The sequence below is a fragment of the Mobula hypostoma genome, chromosome 4 (assembly GCF_963921235.1).
Source record: "Mobula hypostoma chromosome 4, sMobHyp1.1, whole genome shotgun sequence".
Classification (NCBI taxonomy): domain Eukaryota; kingdom Metazoa; phylum Chordata; class Chondrichthyes; order Myliobatiformes; family Myliobatidae; genus Mobula; species Mobula hypostoma.
Window position 1 is genome coordinate 82,933,428 of NC_086100.1, and position 22,941 is coordinate 82,956,368.

At 43.8% G+C, this 22,941-nt stretch overlaps 1 protein-coding gene across 1 annotated transcript in view; it reads left to right on the top strand.

Annotated features, from left to right (window-relative positions):
- Nucleotides 1-377: 377 nt before the first annotated feature.
- The window catches only part of LOC134345962 (espin-like protein), a 105,848-nt gene continuing 83,284 nt past the window's right edge, over nucleotides 378-22,941 (top strand). The window contains exons 1-2 of the mRNA XM_063047306.1: nucleotides 378-880; nucleotides 10,399-10,589. Of these exons, the coding sequence (XP_062903376.1) occupies nucleotides 587-880; nucleotides 10,399-10,589 (485 nt within the window). The 5' untranslated portion in view covers nucleotides 378-586. The remainder of the gene's footprint in view (nucleotides 881-10,398; nucleotides 10,590-22,941) is intronic.

The following is a 22,941-nucleotide window of genomic DNA, read 5'->3' on the forward strand; positions in this document are numbered from 1 at the left end:
AATATGGGAGTGTAAAACTAGAAGGAATAGGTTTAAGGTGAGAGGAGAAACATTTAAGGGAACCTGAGTGGGAACCTTTTCTCACAGAGGGTGGTGGATATAGGGAATGAGCTGCCAGAGGAAGGAGAGGAGATGGATATAATTACAATGTTTAAAACACAGATGGATTCATGGATAGGGCTGATTTAGAGTAATATGGGCCAAATAGGGCTCGTTCGAGTAAGCAATGGCCGGTATGGGCCATTTGGGCCGAACAGCCTGTCTGCATGCTCTATGACTCTACGACCTGCTCCCATGGGGCAGGAGGAGAAATGTGATACATGACAGTGCAGAAAAGCAACTATCCTTTCAGCTCTCAAAAGAAAACAGTTTATTAGTTCATCTTTCAGTCGTCTGGCAGATGGTCGGAGATGAAGGTCAGGAGGTGGCCCAGCTTCAGAGTAATTATCTCTAATGCAGGCTGAGCATTAACCTCACTGCATGACTGCACCTGATCGGTAACTGAGCTCGCCTGTAACAGCGTGCTGACAGAAGCCAGCTCTGACCTTGGCACAGCAGGACAAATGGTTCACTATCGCACACCGAGATGGTTCCTCACCCGTGCCTGCTCGCCGCGAAGGACGGGGACCTAGAAACGCTGAAGAGCCTGGACGCCAGTGGCCGACTGAATGGGAACATCGAGGATCACCTGGGCGCCTCCCCGGTCCATCACGCAGCCAGGGCCGGCCAGCTGGACTGCTTAAAATTCCTCATCACCCAGGCGAAGTTGTCAGCGAACAAGAGGGCCAAAAATGGAGCAACTCCCACCCACGACGCTGCTGCCACCGGGAACTTAAAGGCGCTGCAGTGGCTGACCAGTGCTGGCGGCTGTGACATTCAGGTAGGTGAAAGTCAGCGATGCTACACAAACTGCACAGCGATGTGGGAGTCTCACCTTGCCTGATGTCACAGAAAGTAAGGAGGCAAAGCAACACTTGGTAGTTTATCACGGCAACAAAACATGATCAATTGTCGGAGCTAAGACGACCGTGTTCCGAGCTGTAAACTGAAGTCAGAAGCTCTAAAATACTGAGAATAAAATAATAAAATGTACTGAGTAATCCAGGAAGAAAACATATATAATGGGAGTTAGACAGGGACTGTACATTTTCATACAGAAAGAAAACATGAACTTTATACATTTCTTAAATATAATTAAGAAATTGTATTTCTTTAACGCCTAATGTTTTCAGAGCCAGTACACCGATCGGGACTATATAGTGTCACCCTGTAGTATGCAGGAAATCAAATATTAATGCTAGATTACATACATGAGTTATACAGGCACAGTAGAAATATACATGAGGTAAATATGCACATTGCAAGCAGACTTGTAAGGGACTAAACGACATTGACATTCAGTTGGTACACAGGGAAAATGAAATATATGCAGGCTGCACAAAGAAGCTGTTTATGTTTATGCAGTATAACATTTTAGGAGCTACTGTATACAATGACAAATTGCATGCATGGATCATGCAGGAGTTTAACAGGAACCATACCAGTGATGTCCATGACCTGTGTTTTGAATATATGTTCTTTAGAATATCTGAGAATAGGTATTGACTTTTAAATAAAAAGCACAAAGGAAAATGAAACGGGCCATTTCTTTGAGTTATGTGCAAAAGTGCTGTAAAGGAATAGAGAACGAGCACATGAGGGAAAGGACACATCGGCACACGTCCTATAGTTCTGAGTAGCAATAACACACTCTGAGACAGTAGCTCATTGGGTCTTTTTGTGTTAGATACCAGTCAAGTTTTCAAGTCAATGCTCGACATGTTAGAAAGTATCATTGGATTATGTCAGAAATTATTAAAGGAAGGAAGCATTTGGGACCTATTATGGATCAAGAGTATGGCCGGTGCTGCTTATAATATTCCTAAACAGAATTCATCAACATACACAGAATATTGGCGGGACAGCGGGCCTGCAGCTTCTGTGGAGGAAAATGAACAGTCATCGTACTGGGCTGAGAGCTGGGGAGGAGATGGAGAATGAGCTGCTGGATCACAGAGGAATCCAGGTGAGGGAGAGGGAAGGGAATAATGTAAGAAGCTGGGCTGTGGTAGGTTGGGAAGGCAAAGGGCTGAAGAAGAAGGAAGCTGATAGGGAAGGACAATAGACTGTGGAATGAAGGAAAGAGGCAGGGAAGCAGAGGGAGGACAGTGAAGCTGATGGACAGGTTCTGAGGGATGGAGATGAGAAAGAGGAGGTATAATGGGGCCATAGAGTTAAGGGAAAAGGGTGGTGGAGTGGTTGTCAGAAGTTAGAGAAATTGATGTTCCTGCCATCAGGTTGTCAGGACAGCAAATGGCAGAGAAAAAATATAGACGTGTATAAAAACTGAGGAGATAGGCTTGTGGGTGATAATTGTTAAAGTCAAGTGAAATGTTATGAAATTGGAAACAGTATCCCAGGAGAGGAATGTAGGGGCACTGGTAAATTAGTCAGTGAAGCCATCAGCACTATGTGTGCAAGAGTTTTGCACAAGCATTGTCCAGGTCTACCTGAAGTACTGTACCCTGCTCTGGCTATTATTATACAAGAGACATCCCGAGGCTTTGAAAAGGATATAGCAAAGGACAAATCAGGTATTAGCACTGAGTCATGAAGAGAAGATACAAACAATGGAAATATTTACACTAAAGAGCAGAGTCTTTGATAATTCAAGACTTATGAATTGAATTGACTTTATTACTTACATCCTTCATATACATGAGGAGTAAAAATATTTACGTTAAGTCTCCGTCTAAATGTGCAATTATAAGTAATTTATAATAAATATTATGTACAACAGGATAGACAATATAACAGAAACACAGTTGTGTTACCATGAATTAAGCAGTCTGAAGGCCTGGTGGAAGAAGCTGTCCTGGAGCCTGTTTGTCCTGGCTTTTAAGCTGCAATACCACTTCCCAGATGTTAGCAGCTGGAACAGTTTGTGGTTGGGGTAACTCAGGTCTCCAATGATCCTCCGGGCCCTTTTTACACACCTCTCTTTGTAAATGTCCTGAATCATGGGAAGTTCACAACTACAGATGCGCTGGGCTGTCCGCACCACTCTCTACAGAGTCCTGTGATTGAGGGAAGTACAGTTCCCATACCAGGCAGTGATGCAGCCAGTCAGGATGCTCTCAATTGTGCCCCTGTAGAAAGTTCTTAGAATCTGGGGGAGCCATGCTAAACTTCTTCAACTGTCTGAGGTGAAAGAGGTGCTGTTATGCCTTTTTCACCACACAGCCAGCATTAACAGGCCATGTGAGATTCTTGGTGATGTTTATGCTGAAGAACTTAAAGCTGTTCACCCTCTCAACCCCAGATCCATTGATGTCTATAGAGGTTAGCCTGTCTCCATTCCTCCTGTAATCCACAACCAGCTTCTTTGTTTTTGCGATATTGAGGGAGAGGTTGTTTTCTTGACACCACTGTGTCAGAGAGATGACTTCTTCCATGTAGGCCACCTCGTTATTGTCTGAGATAAGGCCAATCAATGTAGTGTTGTCAGCAAATTTAATTAGCTGATTGGAGCTGTGGGTGGCGATACAGTCATGGGTATACAGAGAGTAAAGGAGGGGGCTTAGTACACAGCCCTGAGGGGCACCTGTGTTGAGGGTCAGAGGGGCAGAGGTGAGGGAGCCCACTCTTACAACCTGCTGGCGAACTGACAGGAAGTCCAGAATCCAGCTGCACAAGGCAGGGTGAAGGCCTGGAGGGAATTATGGTGTTGAATGCTGAACTGTAGTCCAAGAACAGCATTCTCACATAAGCATCCCACTTCTCTAGGTGTGTAAGGACAGTGTGTAGAGCTGTGGCTGTTGCATCGTCTGTTGATCAGTTGTGTCGGTAGGGGAATTGTAGGGGGTCCAGTGTGGGTGGTAGCATGCTGCAGATGTAGTCCTTGACCAGTCTCTCAAAGCATTTGCTTATTATTGAGGTGAGTGTGATAGGATGCCAGTCGTTCAGACATGTTACATTGGTCTTTTTAAGTACAGGGACAATGGTGGATGTTTTGAAGCAGGAGGGCACGCTACACTGGGAGAGGGAGAGATTCAAAATGTCTGTAAACACACCTGCCAGTTGTGCCATGCACACTCTGAGTACTCGCCCTGGGATGCCGTCCGGTCCTATAGCCTTGCGACTGTCCACCTGTTGGAAACACCCGTGTACTTCAGCCTCAGAGATGACCAAGGTGCCAGTCGCATCATCTGCAGGTCTCCTCAGGGGCTCAGTATTGGTGGCATCGAATCAGGCGTGAAAAAGAGAGACATTGATGTTGGAAACTCCATTGCGTTTAGCTTTGAAGTCTCCAATGGTGTGCAGACCTTGCCATAAGCTGTGTGTGTTGTTGGCGGAAAGCTGAGTCTGAATCTTGTCCCTGTATTGTTGTTTCGCTGCCTTAAAGCTAATGACCGTGGTTTCAGAGCTCTAGTAACCCCGGTTTGATCCTGCACTTGGGTATTGTCTGTATGGATCTTATTTGTTCTCCTTATGACCACATGAGTTTTATCCAGGTGTTACAGCATCCCAAATATATCTGGGTTACTCCGTCAATTTTCAACTGTAACTTGGTCCAAGTGTATAGGTGTGTGGTAGAATGTGAGGGGATTTGATGGAACTCTGGAGAGAATAAAATGAGATGAGTACAGGTTTGGTGTAAGAGGGTGACTGTTGGTCATCGTGCACCAGTTGGGTCAAAAGTGTGTATGACTTAGATTTCCTTCAGTGTCAGTGAATCAAGTTCCAACACCACTGATGCTATGTCTATCAACAGATTCTAACGAGTGTTCAGTATTGGGCAGAAATATATTTTTCTTGTCAGTGATACATATACCCTGGGAATAAAATTATAAAACCATATTCAACAACTTTACAGCACTGCTTTAAGCTAGGAAATGTTTTGAAAATTGTTTGAACTGAGTATATCTCAGTCACTGTTTACAAATTATTTTTATTATTATTTTATTATCGACATACATCGTGGAATAGGTCCTTCTGGCCCTCCGAGCCACGACGCCCAGACTTAACCCTAGCCTAATCACGGGACAATTTACAATGACCAATTAACCTGCCAACTGATGCGTCCTTGGAGCGTGGGAGGGAACCGGGGCGCCTGGGAAAACGTCCAAACTCCCCACGGGCAGCTGTGGGAATTGAACTCTCGTCGCTGGAACCGTAAAGCGTTGTGCTAACCACTACGCCACCCTGCCACCCCACATTGAAGGTTATGGCACAGAATGAGAGCATTCGGCCCATCATATTCATTCTCAGTGAAAGTATGCATAATAATCTTGAGCAGTAATATGTTGCATTGCATGACCTGTCGTTTCATGACTCAGTGCTCTTATCTTATTTGTCCTTTGCCATATCCTTTTCAATGCCCCAGCACCTTTCTTATATAATTATAACCACAGCAGTGCACAATACTTAAGGCAGGCCTGGACAATGCTTAGTGAAAAACTCCTGCATGAACATCCCACCCCAGGTACCTACTTCCCCCCTTCCCCCCAACCTGGCTTCATCTATGACCCACCAGCTCATCCTCCACCACCTCCCCCTACTCTCAGCCCAAAACATTGACTGTTCATTTTCCTCCACAGAAGCTGCCTGACCCACTGAATTCCTCCAGTATTCTGTGTATGTTGGTGAATTCTATTCGGAAATATTATAAGGAACATGTTAGATCCCAAATGCTGCCTTCCTCTGATAATTTCTGACATAATCCATTTACACCTTCTAACATGTCAAGCATTGTCTCAGGAACTTCACCAGTATCTGACACAAAGGAGACCCAGTGAGCTACTCTCTCCATAGGATATGTTATTGCTACTTCGAATGATAAGACGTTTGTGGATGTGTGCTTTCCCTCATGCAGGACGTGGGAAACTGGGTGACAGTCAGGAAGGGGAATGGGGTAAAGAGCCAGTACAAAGTGCCCCTGTGGCCATCCCCCTCAACAACAGGATGCTGTTGGGGGTGATGACATAACAGAGGAAAATCCCAGCGGTCAGGTCTCTGGCACTGAGTCTGACTCCGCAACTCAGAAGGAAAGGAGGAAGAAGAGACAAGCTGGGGAGACAGGGGATTTGTTAGTTCGGGGAACAGAAAGGAGGTTCCGTGGGTGAGATTGAGATTCCCAAATGGTATTTTGCTCCCAGTCGCCAGAGTTTGGGACATTTCAGATTGGGTCCTTAACATTCTTAAGTGGGAGAATGAACAGCCAGAGGCCCTGGTCCGTCTATGTACCAATGACACGGGTAGGAAGTGTGACAAGGTTCTGTAAAGTGAGTTAGGTGCTAAGTTAAGGGGTAGGACTTCCAGAATTGTGATCTCAGGATTGTTTCCTGTGCCACGTGCTAGTGAGGCCAGAAATAGGAAGGTTATTCAATTTAATATGTAGCTAAGGAGTTGGCGTAGGAGAGAGGGCATAAGATTTTTGGATCATTGGTCTCTCTTCCAGGGAAGCTGGGACCTGTACGGAAGGGATAGTTTGCACCTGAACTGGAGGGGGATCATAGCAGGTATGTTTGTTACTGCTGCACGGTGGGGTTTAAACTAGAATTGTAGGGAGATGGGAACCAGAGTGCTAGCATAGATAGTGGAGAGGTTGTGGAGGCAGATGTGGGTATGACTTTTGACCAAGTTACTTATACTTACTTTACTTTATTGTCGCCAAATAATTGATACTGGAGCGTACAATCATCACAGCAATATTTGATTCTGCACTTCGCACTCCCTGGAGTACAAATTGATAGTAAATATAATGACAATTTAAATTACAAATCATAAATAGAAAATAGAAAAGGGAAAGTAAGGTAGTGCAAAAAACCGAGAGGTAGGTCCGGATATTTGGAGGGTACAGCCCAGATCCGGGTCAGGATCCGTTCAGCAGTCTTATCACAGTTGGAAAGAAGATGTTCCTAAATCTGACCGTACAAGTCTTCAAGCTCCTGAACCTTCTCCTGGAGGGAAGAGGGACGAAAAGTGTGTTGGCTGGGTGGGTCGTGTCCTTGATTATCCTGGCAGCACTGCTCCAACAGCATGCAGTGTAAAGTGAGTCCAAGGATGGAAGATTGGTTTGTGTGATGTGCTGGAGTTAGGAGTCAAATGGTTGAGCATGGTGCAACTAGTGTCCCGAGCTGCATATATTTCAATACAGGAAGTATCGCAGGAAGACAGAAGAACTTAGGGCATGGATCAACACCTGGAATCATGACATTGTAGCCATTAGTGAGACTTGGTTGCAGGAGGGGCAGGACTGGCAGCTCAATATTCTGGGGTGCTATTGTCTTAGACACAACAGAGTGGGATGGATTAAAGTGGGAGGAGTGATGTTACCAGTTAGGGAAATGTCATGGCAGTGCTTCATCAGGACAAACTGGAGAACTCATCTAGTGAGTTGTTATGCGTGGAAGTGAGAAATCAGAAAGGTACGACCTAATAAGAGGGCTGTTTGACAGACCACCTAACAGTCTGAGGGATTTGGTGGAACAAATTTGCAGAGAGGTTACAGACTGTTACAAGAAACATAAGGTTGTTCAGTAGGCAATTTTAACTTTGCACACATTAACTGGGACTTCCATACTGTAAAAGGACTAGATGGGTGGAATTTGTCAAATGTGTTCAGGGAAGTTTCCTTAATCAGTGCTTAGAAATCCCAATGAGAGAGTGTGCGATACTTAATCTACTATTAGAGAATGAGACAGGGCAGGTGACAGAAGTTTGTGTGGGTGAACAGTTTGCATCTAGTGATCACAATGCCTTTAGTTTCATAGTAAATATGGAAAAAAGCAGGTCTAGCAGGTCTGTGGATTAAGATTCTAAATTGGAAAAAGGCCAATTTTGATGGTATCAGAAAGGATCTGTCAAGTGTGGATTGGGACAGGCTGTTTTCTGGCAAAAGTGTATTTGGTAAGTGGGAGGCCTTCGAAAGAGTCCAAAATGTGTATGCCTGTCAGAATAAAGGGTGAAGATAACAAGTGTAGGGAACCTTAGTTTTCAAGAGATATTGAGGCCTTGGTCGAGAAAAAAGAGGAGGTGCATAGCAGCTTTAGGTAGGTAGGAACAAATGAAGTGCTTATGGAGTGTAAGAAATGCAAGAGAACACTTGAGAAAGACATCAAGAAGACTAAAAGAAGGCATGAGGTTGCCCTAGAAGACAGGGTGAAGGAGAATGCTAAGGGATTCTACAGATATTTCAAGAACAAAAGGCTTGCAAGGAAGAAAATTGGTCCTCTAGAAGATCAGAATGGTAATCCACGTGAGAAGCCAATAGATGGGGGAGATCTTAAATATGTTTTTACACCTGTATTTACTCAGGAGATGGATACAGAGTTCTTAGAAGTGAGGCAAAGCAGCATCAACTTCATGGAACCTTTACAGATTACAGAGGAGGAGGTGTTTGCTGTCCTGAGGCAAATTAGGGATGGATTAATCCCCAAGGCCTGCTAAAGTGTTCCTTGAACCCTGCAGAAGGCAAGTGTAGAAACTGCCAGGGCTCCTGCAGAGATAATTAAGTTGTCTTTACTGACAGATGTGGTACCAGAGGACTGAAAGATAGCCAATGTTGTTCCACTGTTCACAAAGGTTCTAAAAATAAACCAGGAAATTATAGGCTGTTGGGCCTGACATCAGTAGTGGGAAAGTTACTGGTAGGTATTCTGAGGGTCTGGATATACAAGTATTTGGACATAGACTGATTAAAGGGAGTCAACATGGCTTTGTGCATGGCGCCATGTCTAACCAATCTTACTGAGTTTTTGTGGAAGTTACCAGGAAAGTTGATGAAGGCAAGGCAGTGGATGTTAACTACATGGATTTTAGCAAGGCATTTGACCAGGTCCCGCATGGGAGGTTGGTCAAGAAGGTTGAGCCGCTTGGCGTGCAAGATGAGGCAGTAAATTGGACTAAACATTGGCTTTGTTGGAGAAACCAGAGAGTGGTGGTAGATGTTTCCCTCTCTGACTGGAAACCTGTGACCAGAGGAGTGCAGCAGGGATTGTTGATTGTCATCTATATTAATGATCTGGATGATAATGTGGTTAAATGGGCCAGCAAGTTTATGGACGACACCATGATTAGGGATGCAGTGGACAGTGGGGAAGGACCAACCAGAATGGGTGTTACACAGAGAACGGTAGGACACTGAGGAGTTTGGAATAACAAAAGAATCTGGGAATACAGGTCCATAATTCATTGAAAGTGGCATCACAGTTAGAAAGGGTAGAAGATTGAGAGGAGATTTGATAGAGATATACAAAATTATGAGGGGTATTGATAGGAAAAATGCAAGCAGGGTTTTTCCACTGGGACTACAATAAGAGGCCATGGGTTAAGGGTGAAAGATGAAAAGTTTAAGGGGAAGGTGAAGGGAAACTTCATTCAGAGGTTCATGAGAGTGTAGAACTAGCTTCCAGTAGAAGTGGTGCCGGCGAGCTTGACTTCAAAGTTTAAGAGAAGTTTGGATTGGTACATGGAAAGCAGGGATATGGCCTCGGTGTAGGCCATTGGAAGTAGACAGTTTAAATGGTTCAGCACAGACTAGATGGACTGAAGGGCCTGTTTCTGTTCTGTACTTTTCTAAGACTCTATGATTTTTTTAAACATTGGTGAGATCACTCTGCTACAGAGAGGGGGAACGGTGCTCAGGTTTTCTGCACTGTGGATGTGGACTTGGACTTGGACTGTGGCCTTATTTCAGTCTTGTTGTTTTTTGTATTCTGTGTTTTTCACCTGATCTTTCCTGTTTTTTTGTGTGGGCAGCTTGTGGGGGTGGTGGTGTTCGATGTGCCTGTTCTGTTTTTGTTTGCTTTTTTGTACTGGGAGGAGGGATTAGGGGGTTGATGATCATGTTGTCTTTCTTGGATTCATGGCTATCTGAAAAAGAACTTCAGAGTTGTATATTTTGATAATAACTGAACCTTTGAACCTCTACATGCTAGTTTGTTGTTCCTTTGCAACACTTTTGCACAGAACTTAAAAAGACCGGCTCCCTTCTTTAGCCCTTATGCTTTTTATTTTCAAATTCCTGTCGCATTTCCTTTCTTAATATTCAGTAGATGATACCTATTCCTGGACGTTTTAAAGAACATATATCCAAAACACAGGTCATGGATATCACTGGTATATCATGTATGGTTCCTGTTAAACTGCACAATCCATACATACAATTTGTCATTGTGTACAGTAGCTCCTAAAATGCTATTGGTTGGGATTGAAGTTGACCAAACCTATTCTATGAGAACTCTGAAGAGCTAGCAGACACGAGATTTACCTGCAAACATGTGAACAGTCATTTTATTCGTTCAACTATGTCCTTTTTTTCTGCAAAAGATCTACAGCAAAATATTTCATGTTTAGGACCGGGATGACCATGGTGCAAATGTTCTGCACCTAGCGGCTCGGTTTAGCCAATCAGAAGTGGTGCGGTGGCTGCTGCAGGCAGGGTGCGATCCCATGCTGGAGACGGACAGCGGGGCAGTACCAGCACACTATGCAGCTGCTAAGGGAGACTTTGCAAGCTTGAAAATGCTTATCACACAGGCCCCAAGGTAAGTGTCACGCAGAGGTGACAAGTAAGTTAAAAAAATATTGATAAACTATATCTGGCAGATTATAAAAGGGAACGAAAACATGTTTGATTCACAATCTATCCTGAACTTGTGAACATCCCTGAGATTTAGATATATAGAAAAAAAACACCAGGGCTTCTGCAGCTGATTACTAATTGTCCAGTGAGGGACAACTGCTTTCCAAAATGGATATTAAAAATCCCTTAGAACTGTCTCACCAAAGAATGGAGGTTAATAGAATGTTGACTGAAAATTATTCCACAACCAACATGACTGAAATAGATGACCCCATTGCTGCTTGTGGAGCTGGCTGCCTTGTGTTCCATATCACCATCACAGCTTTGTTTTACTTTGCTGTGGATCAAGAGGAGCTGGTGCACGTATTAGACAGGTATCCAGGAGGCTTTTGGCAAGCAACTGTAGCAGGGGGAGACAAAATAGTTCATAGCATATGAAATAATAAATTGGTGTAAATAGAAGTTTTCAGGGTTAACAGGGAAGAGAGAATGGGCATAAATAGGCAGACACGAGGAAATCTGCAGATGCTGGAAATTCAAGCAACACACTCAAAAAATGTAACTCCTTGCCTGCTCTCCACTCTCTGGGCTCCCCTCCTCCCTTCTCTCTCCCCCTAGGCTTCCCATCCCATGATCCTCCCCCTTCTCCAGTCTGGTATCCCTTTTGCCAATCAACTTTCCAGCTTTTAGATCTGATGCACTATCAATTACTCCAAAAGACTGGAAGTAGAGTAAATACTGAAAGCCTTTTATTAACAGTAAATGGACCTACGTCCAAGCTGAGTATCTGTCCTGGACTGAGGGAGGAGCAGTGACACGATCGCCTTTATTCAGGGGTCTGTGGGAGAAGCCACAGGAGCAGTCAGCGGAGGGGCGTGTCCAGACAGGTAACCCAGTTACAACAATATATACATAGTTCACCACAAGATCCACCCCTCCCCTCCTGTCTTCTCCTATCATTTTGGATCTCCCCCTCCCCCTCCCACTTTCAAATCTCTTACTATCTCCTCCTTCAGTTAGTCCTGACCAAGGGTCCCGGCCCGAAACGTTGACTGTACCTCTTCCTATAGATGCTGCCTGGCCTGCTGCGTTCACCAACATTTTTCGTGTGTGAGGCATAAATAGGTCCTTCCCTGGTTTGCAAAATGGAACAAAGGATTGCTGCTGGCACCTCAACTTCGTGAAGATGACATAAGTGACTTAGATGAAGTGACTGAGTTGCTAAATGTGCTGATGAAGCAGTATATAAGGTAAGTTTGAAGAGGCCTGAAGGAAGTAACAGATGGATATAGATAAATGAGTGAGCAAAGACCAGGCACGTGGACTATAATGTGGGAAAATGTGGAATTGTCCATTTTGGCAGGCAAAATAATCTATGTCATGTAAGTGATGAGAGAACGCCAAGCTGTGGGATGAGATGCAAAAGCTTGAGAGGACGTACCACAGGACTCAAGAACAGCTTGTATCCTGCTGCTGTCAGGCTGTTGAACTGACCCCTAGCATGCTAAAAGGTGAATTCTTCAACTCTGATTTCCAAGTTCGCCTCATTGTGACTCTCGGAGTTTACTTGCCTACCCGTGTTGCACTTTTTCTGTGACTGTAACACTCTATACTGCATTCTGCTCTCCTTTTCACTACTGCTTTGGACAAGTACGGAATCATCTGTCCAGTTAGCATTCAGCCGAAGGCTTTTTACTGTATCTCTATAAGTGAAGATAATAAACCATTATCAATAAACCAATACCAAATGAAAAAGGCTAGCACACAGGCTCTGTGAGTAGCTAGAAATGCTAGATAAAAAGTTATTGTATATTGCTAGAGAATGGGCGGCAAAAGCAGGGAGGTTTGCTTCTGTTATATGGGCCACGGCTGAAACCACATCTCAAAAATCGGTCTCCTTACTTAAAAGAGGATGTAAACTTCACTCAACTTCACTTGCCCCATCATTGAAATGTTCCCACAGCCTATGGACTTTCTTTCAAGGACACTTCACCTCATGTTCTTGACACTTACTGCTCATTTATTTATATTAATGTCCCTTTCTTTTAGTATTTGCACAGTTTGTTGCCTTTTGCACAGTGGTTGAATGCCAAAGTTGATGCAGTCTTTCATTGATTCAGTTATGGTTTTTATTCTACAATGGATTTACTGAGTATGCTTACAAGCAATTGAATCTCAGGGTTGTATATGATGACATAAATGTACTTTGATAATAAATTTACCTTGAACTTAGAACTTCAAATGTGTTGGATGCAATCAAAGGAGGTTTACAAGATTGATACCTGGAATGGATGGGTTGTCATAAGAAGAACCAGCTTAGTGAATCTAGGAGTTTAGAAAGTGAGAGAGGACCTGATTTAAATACATTAAATCCTGATGGACTTTGGCAGGATGAAGGTAGAGAGGATGTTTCCTCTTGTGGTGGTAAATGAAGAGCTTGTTTTAGATGGAGGTGAGGCAGTTTTTTCTCTGAGGATTGTGAATGTTTGAAACTGTCTCTCTCAAAGGGCAAAGGATGCAGAATCTTTGAATATTTTAAGGCCAAGGTAGGTTCTTGCTATGTGAGGGGCTGTGGAAAACCTGTAGAATGGCTTGAGACATTCTGAGGTCATATTCAAAACATAGGATCAATAGTTTTTTTCATTGTGATTTACATGGAGCAAAGTTCTTCTTTTCTAAATCAGGACCTCCCATCAGGGAGCATCATGGGAGAACCTTTGGCAGAAAGACGGCTATGGTTCAAGAAGACAGCTCACCACACCTTACTAAGGATAATTAACACTGGGCAAAAATCCTGCTGATAGTGATGCCCAAATTCTAAAAGAATAAAGGTGAGCAACACGCTCAAAATGCTGGAGGAACTCAGCAGGCCAGGCAGCATCTATGGAAAAGAGTAAACAGTCAACGTTTTATCAGGAAGGGTCTTGGCCCGAAACGTCGACTGTTTACTCTTTTCCAAAGATGCTGCCTGGCCTGCTGAGTTCCTCCAGTATTTTGTGTGGGTTGCTTGGATTTCCGTCATCTGCAGGTTTTCTCTTGTCTGAGAATAAAGGTGTGGCTTAGTTGCTGAACTTTGATTTGACTTGCAGCTTGTAGAGAATTATTTGGAGATTGCAGACTCAATTACAGCCAGGTTCTCTTGCTCAGCTCTTTCAGGCACCAGCACACTCACTTTGGTTCAGATCATCTGGGGACTGACAGCCAAGAACATTGAATCGGCCGCAGGGAAGCTATGACTGGACTGCACAGCAGAAATATCCTTTCCAAAGAAGCCTACGTGGCCCGAAGTAGTTACAGTCCAAGTAACAGCCTTGCATATGCCAGCAATTTGGTTAAGATTGCCAGAACATCTTCTCTTGCCTTGAGATACTGCCTTTATTCCATCAATGGTATTGAAAACAGATTGTCCGGTTTATTATCACATTGCTTTTTGTGAAAGTTTGCACCATGCAGCTAGATTGTTTTATTTCCCACTTTACAGTTGGCTTTTTTACACTTCACATTGTTGGCTTTAAAGCTCTTTGGCACAGTATGAGTTAGTGAAAATTGCTACAAAACTGGAGATCTTTCTCAAACCAAGTAGCAGATTTCATTATAGTCTCACCATAAATAAAATCCAAAGGTACTAACTTTGGTAAGGCAAAGTGAAGTGCCCTCTGTTTGAAGCCTGAACTCTGATGGCCACAGAATCATTCGGTTAACACAAGCAAGAGAAAATGTACAGATGCTGGAACTCAAAACAATACACAGGATGCGGGAGGAATTCAGCAGGTCAGGCAGCATCAATGGAAAAAGAGTACAGCTGATGTTTCAGACTGAAACCCTTCAACAGGACTGGAAGAAAGAGATGAAAAGTCAGAGTAAGAAGTGTAGCAGGTGACAGGTGAAAATGGGAGAAGGGGAAGAGTGAAATAAAGAGCTGGGAGGTCGATTTGTGAAAGAAGTAATGGGCTGGAGATGGGGAATCTGATAGGAGGGGACAGAAGGCCAAGGAAGAAAGGGAAGGGGGAGGACAACCAAAGGAGGAGAATGGGTAGGTCCATGAAGAAGAAAGGGGCTTTCCTTCCTTCACCATCAACACTGCCCTCACCAGGTTCTCTTCCATTTCACACACATCTGCCTTCACCCCATCCACTCACCACCCCACCAGGGATAGTGTTCCTCTTGTCCTCACCAACCACCCCACCGGCCTCCACATCCATCACATAATTCTCTGCCATCTTCAACGAGATCCCACCACCAAGCACATCTTCTCCTCCTCCCCACTTTCTGCTTTCCGCAACTCCCTTGTCCATTCTTCCCTCCCCACAGATCTCCCTCCTGGTACTTAACCTTGCAAGCAGAACAAGTGCTATAATAGCCCCTACACCTCCTCCCTCACTACCATTCAGGACCCCAAACAGTCCTTCCAGGTGAGACGACACTTTTCATGTGAGTCTGTTAGGGTCATCTCATAGTCATAGTCATAGTCATAGTCATACTTTATTGATCCTGGGGGAAATTGGTTTTCATTACAGTTGCACCATAAATAATAAATAGTAATAAAACCATAAATAGTTAAATGGTAATATGTAAATTATGCCAGTAAATTATGAAATAAGTCCAGGACCAACCTATTGGCTCAGGGTGTCTGACCTCCAAGGGAGGAGTTGTAGAGTTTGATGGCCACAGGCAGGAATGACTTCCTATGATGCTCTGTGTTGCATCTACTATATCTGGTGCTCCTGGTGTGACCTCCTGTGTATCGGTGAGACCCAATATAGATTGGGAGACTGCTTCACCAAGCACCTACACTCCATTCACCAGAAAAACAGGATCTCCCAGTGGCCACCCACTTCAATTCCACTTCCCATTCCCATTCCAACATGACAGTCTATGGCTTCCCCTACTGTAAAAATGAAGCCACACTCAGGTTGGAGGAGCAACACCTTATATTCCATCTGGGTAGCCTCCAACCTGATGGCATGGACATTGAGTTCTCAAATTTCCGGTAATTGCCGCCCTCCTTCACCATACCCCATTACAATTTCCCTCTCTCACCTTATCTCCTTACCTGCCCATCACCTCCCTCTGGTGCTCCTTCTCCCTTTTCCTTCCTTCCATGGCCTTCTGTCCTCTCCTATCAGGTACCCCTTCTCTTTCACCAATTGACTTCCCAGCTCGTTACTTCACCTATCACCTACTACCTCGTACTTCTTCCTCCCCTCTCCCATCTTCTTAGTCTGATTTATCATTTCTTTTTTCCAGTCCTGATGAAGGGTCTCGAATGTTGAATGTTTACTCATTTCCACAGTTGCTGCCTGGCCTGTTTAGTTCCTCCAGCATTTTGTGTGTGTTGTATTCAGTTAGTGTCCTTACCTGCTATTGTGCTGTGCAGCCTGACACCTGTTTAGTTAATTGACTATGCACGGAACATCTGTGGCCTTTCAAAGAGCTAATCCTCACTCTTGAGTGCAGTCTGTTTAGGAATTAATCAATGCTTCATAGCTAATGCAGTATTTTCCCTTACAACACTCACTGATGTCTCCCAGTTCTTTTTCACCTCTTCCCTGGGTGAGTGTCTGCCAACAGTTTACGATGACGTTGTTTTCAAGACACAGAAACATCATTCTCTCCTCAACTATTGAGCAGCAACCATTCAAACTACTTTGAAATGCTCTTTTGGTAAACACTGCAATGTTGCCAGAGTTCTTACAGAATTAGTGAGCCAACCGCTAACATTTTCTTAAACCTTTTAGCAGCCCTCACCTCTGGGTGCCGTGCAGTTTTTTTTTGGAAGTTGGAGGATCTCAACAGGTCCGAAACGTCGGCTGTTTATTCATTTCCATAGATGCTGCCTGACCTGCTGAGTATACCAGCATTTTGTTTGAGTGTTAATTTCCAGCATTTGCAGAATCTCTTGTGGGTATGATTTGTTGGAAGCTGTTGAAGATTTCTCAATGGGTTGCTTCTGGCATTTGCTCTGCCCGTCTTCCCCCTTCCATTTCAGTCCCGAAGAAATGTCTCGGCCCAAAATGTTGACTGTCTATTCCTGTCCATAGATGATGCCTGACCTGCTGAGATTCTCCAGCATTTTGTGTGTGTTGCTTTGGATTTCCAGCATCGGCAGACTTTCTTGTGCTTATCATTGGGATGAACTTGACAGGATGAGCATTAAGGAGAGCGAGGCCCTTTATCAGGCACTGGGCTGGATCATTCAATAAAAGTTCCCATTATTGCCCAACAATGATGCCCAACATACAGTAGGAAATCCCTGAGGTGTTTGTTTTAGCTTTGCTGCAGAGTCCATTTAATATAGATTATCCTGCTGCCAACATCAGCCACATCACTTACTCAGCAATTGCTGTGCATGTTAGTTCCTATCCTAATGAGTATAAGTAAGCTAGTTAACAACAATGAATACTAGAGCTGGGTTTGTCCAGTCCGAACCCAGTGCCACGTGCTTACATACAGGTGGCATGGTAGTGTAGTGGTTAGCACAATGCTTTACACTGCTAGTGATCTGGGTTCAATTCCCGCCGCGGTCTGTAAGGAGTTTGTACATTCTGCCTGTGACCACATAGGTTTCCTCTGGGTGCTCCAGTTTCCTCCCACAGGTGGGTTATTGTAAATTGTCTGGCGATTAGGCTCGGATTAAATCGGGGATTGTTGGGCAGCGCAGCTCCATGGGCTGGAACAGCCCATTCATGCTGTATCTCAATAAAAAACATAAATAAATAAACTCCACCACCCAAAAGCTTCTCCTTTTCTCCCTGGAGTCTTCAATTGTCATAGTGACCAGAGTGGTAAGCTAAGCATCTTTTTTAACTAGTAATTCTGGTTGAAGTGAAACTCTGAACCAGATCCAGCTTTTGTCCAGTTTAATAAATCTGAAGCACCAGATAACCAGCAGAGGCTGGAAGTTGGAGCAACACACACTGGAGGCTGGAAGTTAACAAACAGTCAATATCTCGGGTCAAGACCATTGTTCATCAGCACTGGGAAATAAGAAGAGAAGTCAGAGTAAGAATGTGGAGGGAGGGGAGGAAGAAGTACAATGCGGTAGTTGGTAGGAGAAACCAGGAGAGGTGAAGCGCTGGGAAGTCGATTGAGGAAAGAGGTAAAGGGTTGGAGGAGGGGGAATCTGACAGGAGAGGACAGAAGATCATGGAAGAGAGGGAAGGAGGAGGAGAACCAGAGGGAAGTGATGGGGGGGCGGGTAAGGTGATAGGAGAGAGAGGGAAACAGGAATGGGGAATGGTGAAGGGGGGGTCAATTATTGGAAGTTCAGGAAATCCATGTTCATGCCATGATGTTGGAGGTAGAATTGAAATGGGTGGCTGCTGTGAGATCCTGCTTTTTCTGGCAGATGGAGATATACAGAAGACCACACCGGGAGCATCAGATACAGTAGATAACCCTAACAAACTTAGTGGTGAAGTGTTGCCTCACCTGGAAGTGATATTTAGGGCCCTGAATGGTAGTGAGGGAGAAGGTGTAGGGGCAACGTTCCGCTTGCAAGGATAAGTGTCAGGAGGGAGATCAGTGAGGAAGGATGAGTGGAGAAGGGAGTCACATAGGGAGCGATCATTATGGAAAGCAGAAAGAGGGGTGAGGGAAAGAGGTGCTTGGTGGACAAGGGATGTCATGTAAGGAGCGATCATTATGGAAAGCAGAAAGAGGGGTGGGGGAAAGAGGTGGTTGGTGGTGGGATCCCGTTGGAGATGGCGGAAGTTACGGAGAATTATGTGCTGGGCAGAAAGGCTGGTGGAGTGGGAGGTGAGGACAAGAGGAATCCTATCCCTGGTGTGGTGGCAGGAGGATGGGGTGAGGGCAGACATGTGTGAAATGGAAGAGATGTGGGTGAGGCAGCGTTGATGGCAGAGGAAGGAAGGCCCCTTTCTTTGATGAAGGAGGATATCTCATTACTGAGGTTTGGATTAGTACAGAGACAGTAGAGAGCAGGGCATTCGGAAGATTGGAATTGGAGGGAGAGGGCAGTAGAGTTGAGATGGTTGAAGTCCCATTGGCAATGATCAGTAAAAAGATCCAGAGCAAGCAGACCAGAACAGGGTGTCCAGTGAGAAGAGGAGGGTTGAAGATGAGAGAAGGGGTCATCAGTACGGGGTAGAGAATCCTTGCCAAAGAAGTAGGCATGGAGATGAAGGCAGCAGATGAAAATCTCAGCGTCGTGGCAGGCACGGAACTCACTGAGGTGCGGACACAGGAGGACAAAGGTGAGGCCCTGAGGACAGAATGTTCTTCCTCAGAAAGAGGAACCTCAGAGGGAAATGTGAAGACCCGGCATAGATGAGAGCTAGGATCAGAGAGCGGAAGAGAGTTGGTAGTGTCTGAGGAAAGGGGAGGGTTGGGGTGTTCAGGGAAAGTGGGGTAGGAGAAATATGGTGTCTCCGAAGACCCAGGAGCTAGTGGTGGGATGTGAGGGACTTCACAGAAAATTAGAAACATGAGAAAATCTCCCAGTACCAAAAATCCAAGGCAACACACATAAAATGTTGGAGGAACTCAGTAGGTCAGGCAGCATCTATGGTAATTAATAAACAGTCGATGTTTTGGGCTGTGATCCTTCTTCAGGACTGGAAAAAACAGATCAGAAGTCAGAGTAAGAAAGTAGGAGGAGGGGAGGAAGAAGTGAAAGGTGGTAGGTGATAGGGAACTCTGATGTTATCTCCACTTCCACTAGTTTATGCTTCAGAGCAGCCTTTAGATTGCAGCTGAGGTGTAGCAATCTCTCTGTATTGTTGCAATTTCTGGCACTCCTCAGGGCATTGTGAGTTTTGCAGACTATAATTAAACAAGTCAAGGAGAAAATTGTGCATGTTTTGCCCGTGTTGGTTCCTTGAAGGACCTTTTTAAGTTAAACCTCCTTCCCTGCTCTTTCCCCTCAGTGCTACAAATTTTACATCTACAATGATTTATCCAACTGCCCATTAAAAGTTACTGCTGAACCTTCTTCAAAACGAAGATTTTCAGATTATAACCATTTGCTATAATCTAGTTTTATATCCCCTCTGGTTCTTTCACATGTGCACGTTGCACCTTCCGTTTACTGACCCCTGCTTTTAGAAGTGGTTTCTCCCAATCTACAATATTGAAGCAGTCCATCATTTCACACACTTTCTTCAAATCTTACCAACCTTATCAGACCTAAGGGCAGGCAATCTTGCTTTTCTTGACTTTCCACATAGGTGAAGTTTTTATACCTCAGGTAGTCACCATTCTAAAATATCTCCTGTGTATCCTTCCTGGAGCTGATATAGACATATAGATCATTACCGGGACACTAAATAATTCCTTCCCTGATATTCCAGGATGATTCTGGGAATGAAAGGAAAATCATACAAGAAACATTTGATAGCTCTGGGTCTGTTTTCACTGGAATTTAGAAGGATGAGGGGGAGCTCATGAAAACCTTTCTAATGTTGAGAGGCCTAGACCGAATAGATGTGGAAAGGATGTTTTCCATGGTGGACGAGAGGGCACAGCCTCAGGATAGAGGGGGACAGAGATGCGGAGGAACTTCCTTAACCAGAGGGTGGTGAATTTGTGGAATTTGTTACCACATGCAGCTGTGGAGGCTAGGTCATTGAGTGTATTTAAGGCAGAGATTGATAGATTCTTGATTGGACACGGCATCAAAGGTTATAGGGAGAAGGCCGAGAAATGGGGCTGAGGAAGGGAAAAAAGGATCAGCCATGATTGAATGGTGGAGCAGACTCGATGGGCCAAATGACCTAATTCTGCTCCTATGTCTTATAGTCTTATGGTCTTATATTAAATAGTATCCTTGTTTCTCAAATACGAGAAAATCAACAGGTGCTGAAAACCTAAAGCAACACACACAAAACGCTGGAGCACCTATGGAAAGGAGTAAACAGTTGATGTTTCAGGCCGTGACCCTTCATCAGGAGTGGAAAGAAAAGTAAGAAGTATACTTGGTGTATATCTTCGAACTCCCTGGAGTTAGTAAATTATTGTCACTTATACTGAAGTACAGTGAAAAAATGTCAAAGTTCAAAGTAGATTTATTATTGAAGTATCTATACATTATACAAGCTTGAGATTCATCTCCTTACAGGCAGCCACAAAACAAAGAAACCCAAAAGAGCCTATTTTAAAAAAAAGACCAACAAACACCCAATGTGCAGAGAGAGAGAAAAAAACAAATCGTGCAAACAATAAAAGTAAGCAAATAGCAATTAGAATGAGAGTGAGTCCACAGACATGAAGCACAGAGCAGGCCACAGCCTCAGCCTCCGTTTAGTGCTGAGCCAAGTAAACGTCACGGGCCCAGACAGGAAGCCTAGAGCAGCTGGAGCCTCAGCCTCAGCTCAGCGGAGACCCGAGTAAACATTACGGAGCAGAACCGGACTAACCCTTGCCTCTGGTCCCAACACCTTCCCTTTTTAATCCATCTGACCGAGCGTTTAAATCATCCAAACATCGGGTTGTTCCTCTCAGAAGGACCTGGGCCCTGTGGCATCGATATGCTCTGGGCCTGGACCCTGCCATCACGTTTTGGCCCGTACCGACCTTTCCAAAACGGCCTGGCCCTTAGGATGATCAAACTGCACTCTTGGTTTAGGTAGACGAACCTTGAATCTGCTTCTCCTCCACTCTGCTTGCCCTGATTTTGCCTTGAATATGCTTTGACCTCGCCTTGACTTTGCCTTGCACTCATATACTTTGACCCTTGACACAGCCTTGCACTCATATGCTTTGACCCTTGACTTGACCTTGCACTCACACGTTTTGACCCTCGACTCAACCATGCCTTCGCTTGTCTCTCCATTGTTTGCGGCAATCATTTACCTTGAATTTTTTACAGAAAAAGTTTTATTAGTAAAGTATTGAGTTGTGTTCTTTGTTTTGTTTGCCGCCAGTAAGTAGATCAATTCATTACAACAGTGCATTGAGACGGTACCCAAGGTAAAACAATAACAAAATCAGAATCGGAGTCAGAATCAGATTTACCACCACCAGCATATATTGTGGAATTTATTAACTTTAGGGCAGCAGTACATCGAAATACATGAGAAATAAATATAGAGAACAAAACTGAGTTACATTAAGTATATCTATGTCTACTAAGTAGTTAAGTTAAAATGTGTAGTGCAAAAATAACAGAAATAAAAACGTAGTGAGGTAGTGTTCATGGGTTCAATGTCCATTCAGAAATTGGATGGAAGAGAGGAAGAAGCTGTTCCTTAATTGCTAAGTGTGTGCCTTCAGGCTTCTTTCTTTTTCAATATTTTTATTGATTTCTATATAGAAGAATACAGAGTCCAGGAGAATACATGTTATAAAACAAAAGAAAAAATATAATAATACCAGATACAGTATATTGAATCACATTAACAAACTCCTTACTCTATATTCATATAGATTAGATTAATTCTTATATTAGAATATAAACAATCTTATTAAAAAAAAATCTATACCCACTACCAAAGTCGAAGCTGTTTGGGGAAAAAAGAAAAAAAAACCTTGTCAGATAATAAAATATGCTATTAATCAACTTCTGTATTTTAACGAGAAGTCAAAGATTATGAAAATAATTTAAAAACGGCCTCCACAAATTTTGAAAATCTTGGTTAGATTCAGAAATTGAACAACGAATCTTTTCTAAATTTAGGCACGCCATAACACCCCGTAACCACTGGGCATGATTAGGCGGAACAGCATCCTTCCATTTAAACAAAAGCGCCCTCCTAGCCATAAGAGAAATAAAAGCCAGAATGTGCAAATCAGATGTCTTCAAGATGATACTTTTCCTTCCAACAATACCAAATAGGGCAGTCAAAGGATTAGGCTTAAAATTTACTTTAAAGAGTGCAGAAAAAGTTTGGAATACTTTCTTCCAATATTTTCCAAGACTTGGACATGTCCAAAACATATGAATAAATGACGCTTCTCCATTGTTACACCTAACACAGTAGGGAGATATATCCATATAAAAATGAAATAACTTACCCTTGGTCATATAAGCCCTATGAACAACTTTAAATTGTAGGAGGGAATGACGAGCACATAACGATGAAGTATTAACCAATTTAAAAATTTCATTCCAATGCCTTCAGGCTTCTGTAGCTTCTTCCTGATGGCAACAATGAGGAGAGGGCATGTCCTGGGTGGTGGGGGTCCTTAATGATAGACGACACTTTCCTGAGGCACTGCTCCTTGAAGATGTCTTAGATACTACAGAAGCCAGCACCCATGATAGAGCTGACTAGTTTTACAAGTTTTTGAGACTTACTTAAATCTTGTGCAGTAGTACACCACCCCCCCCACACTGCACCCCATCCCCCGATACC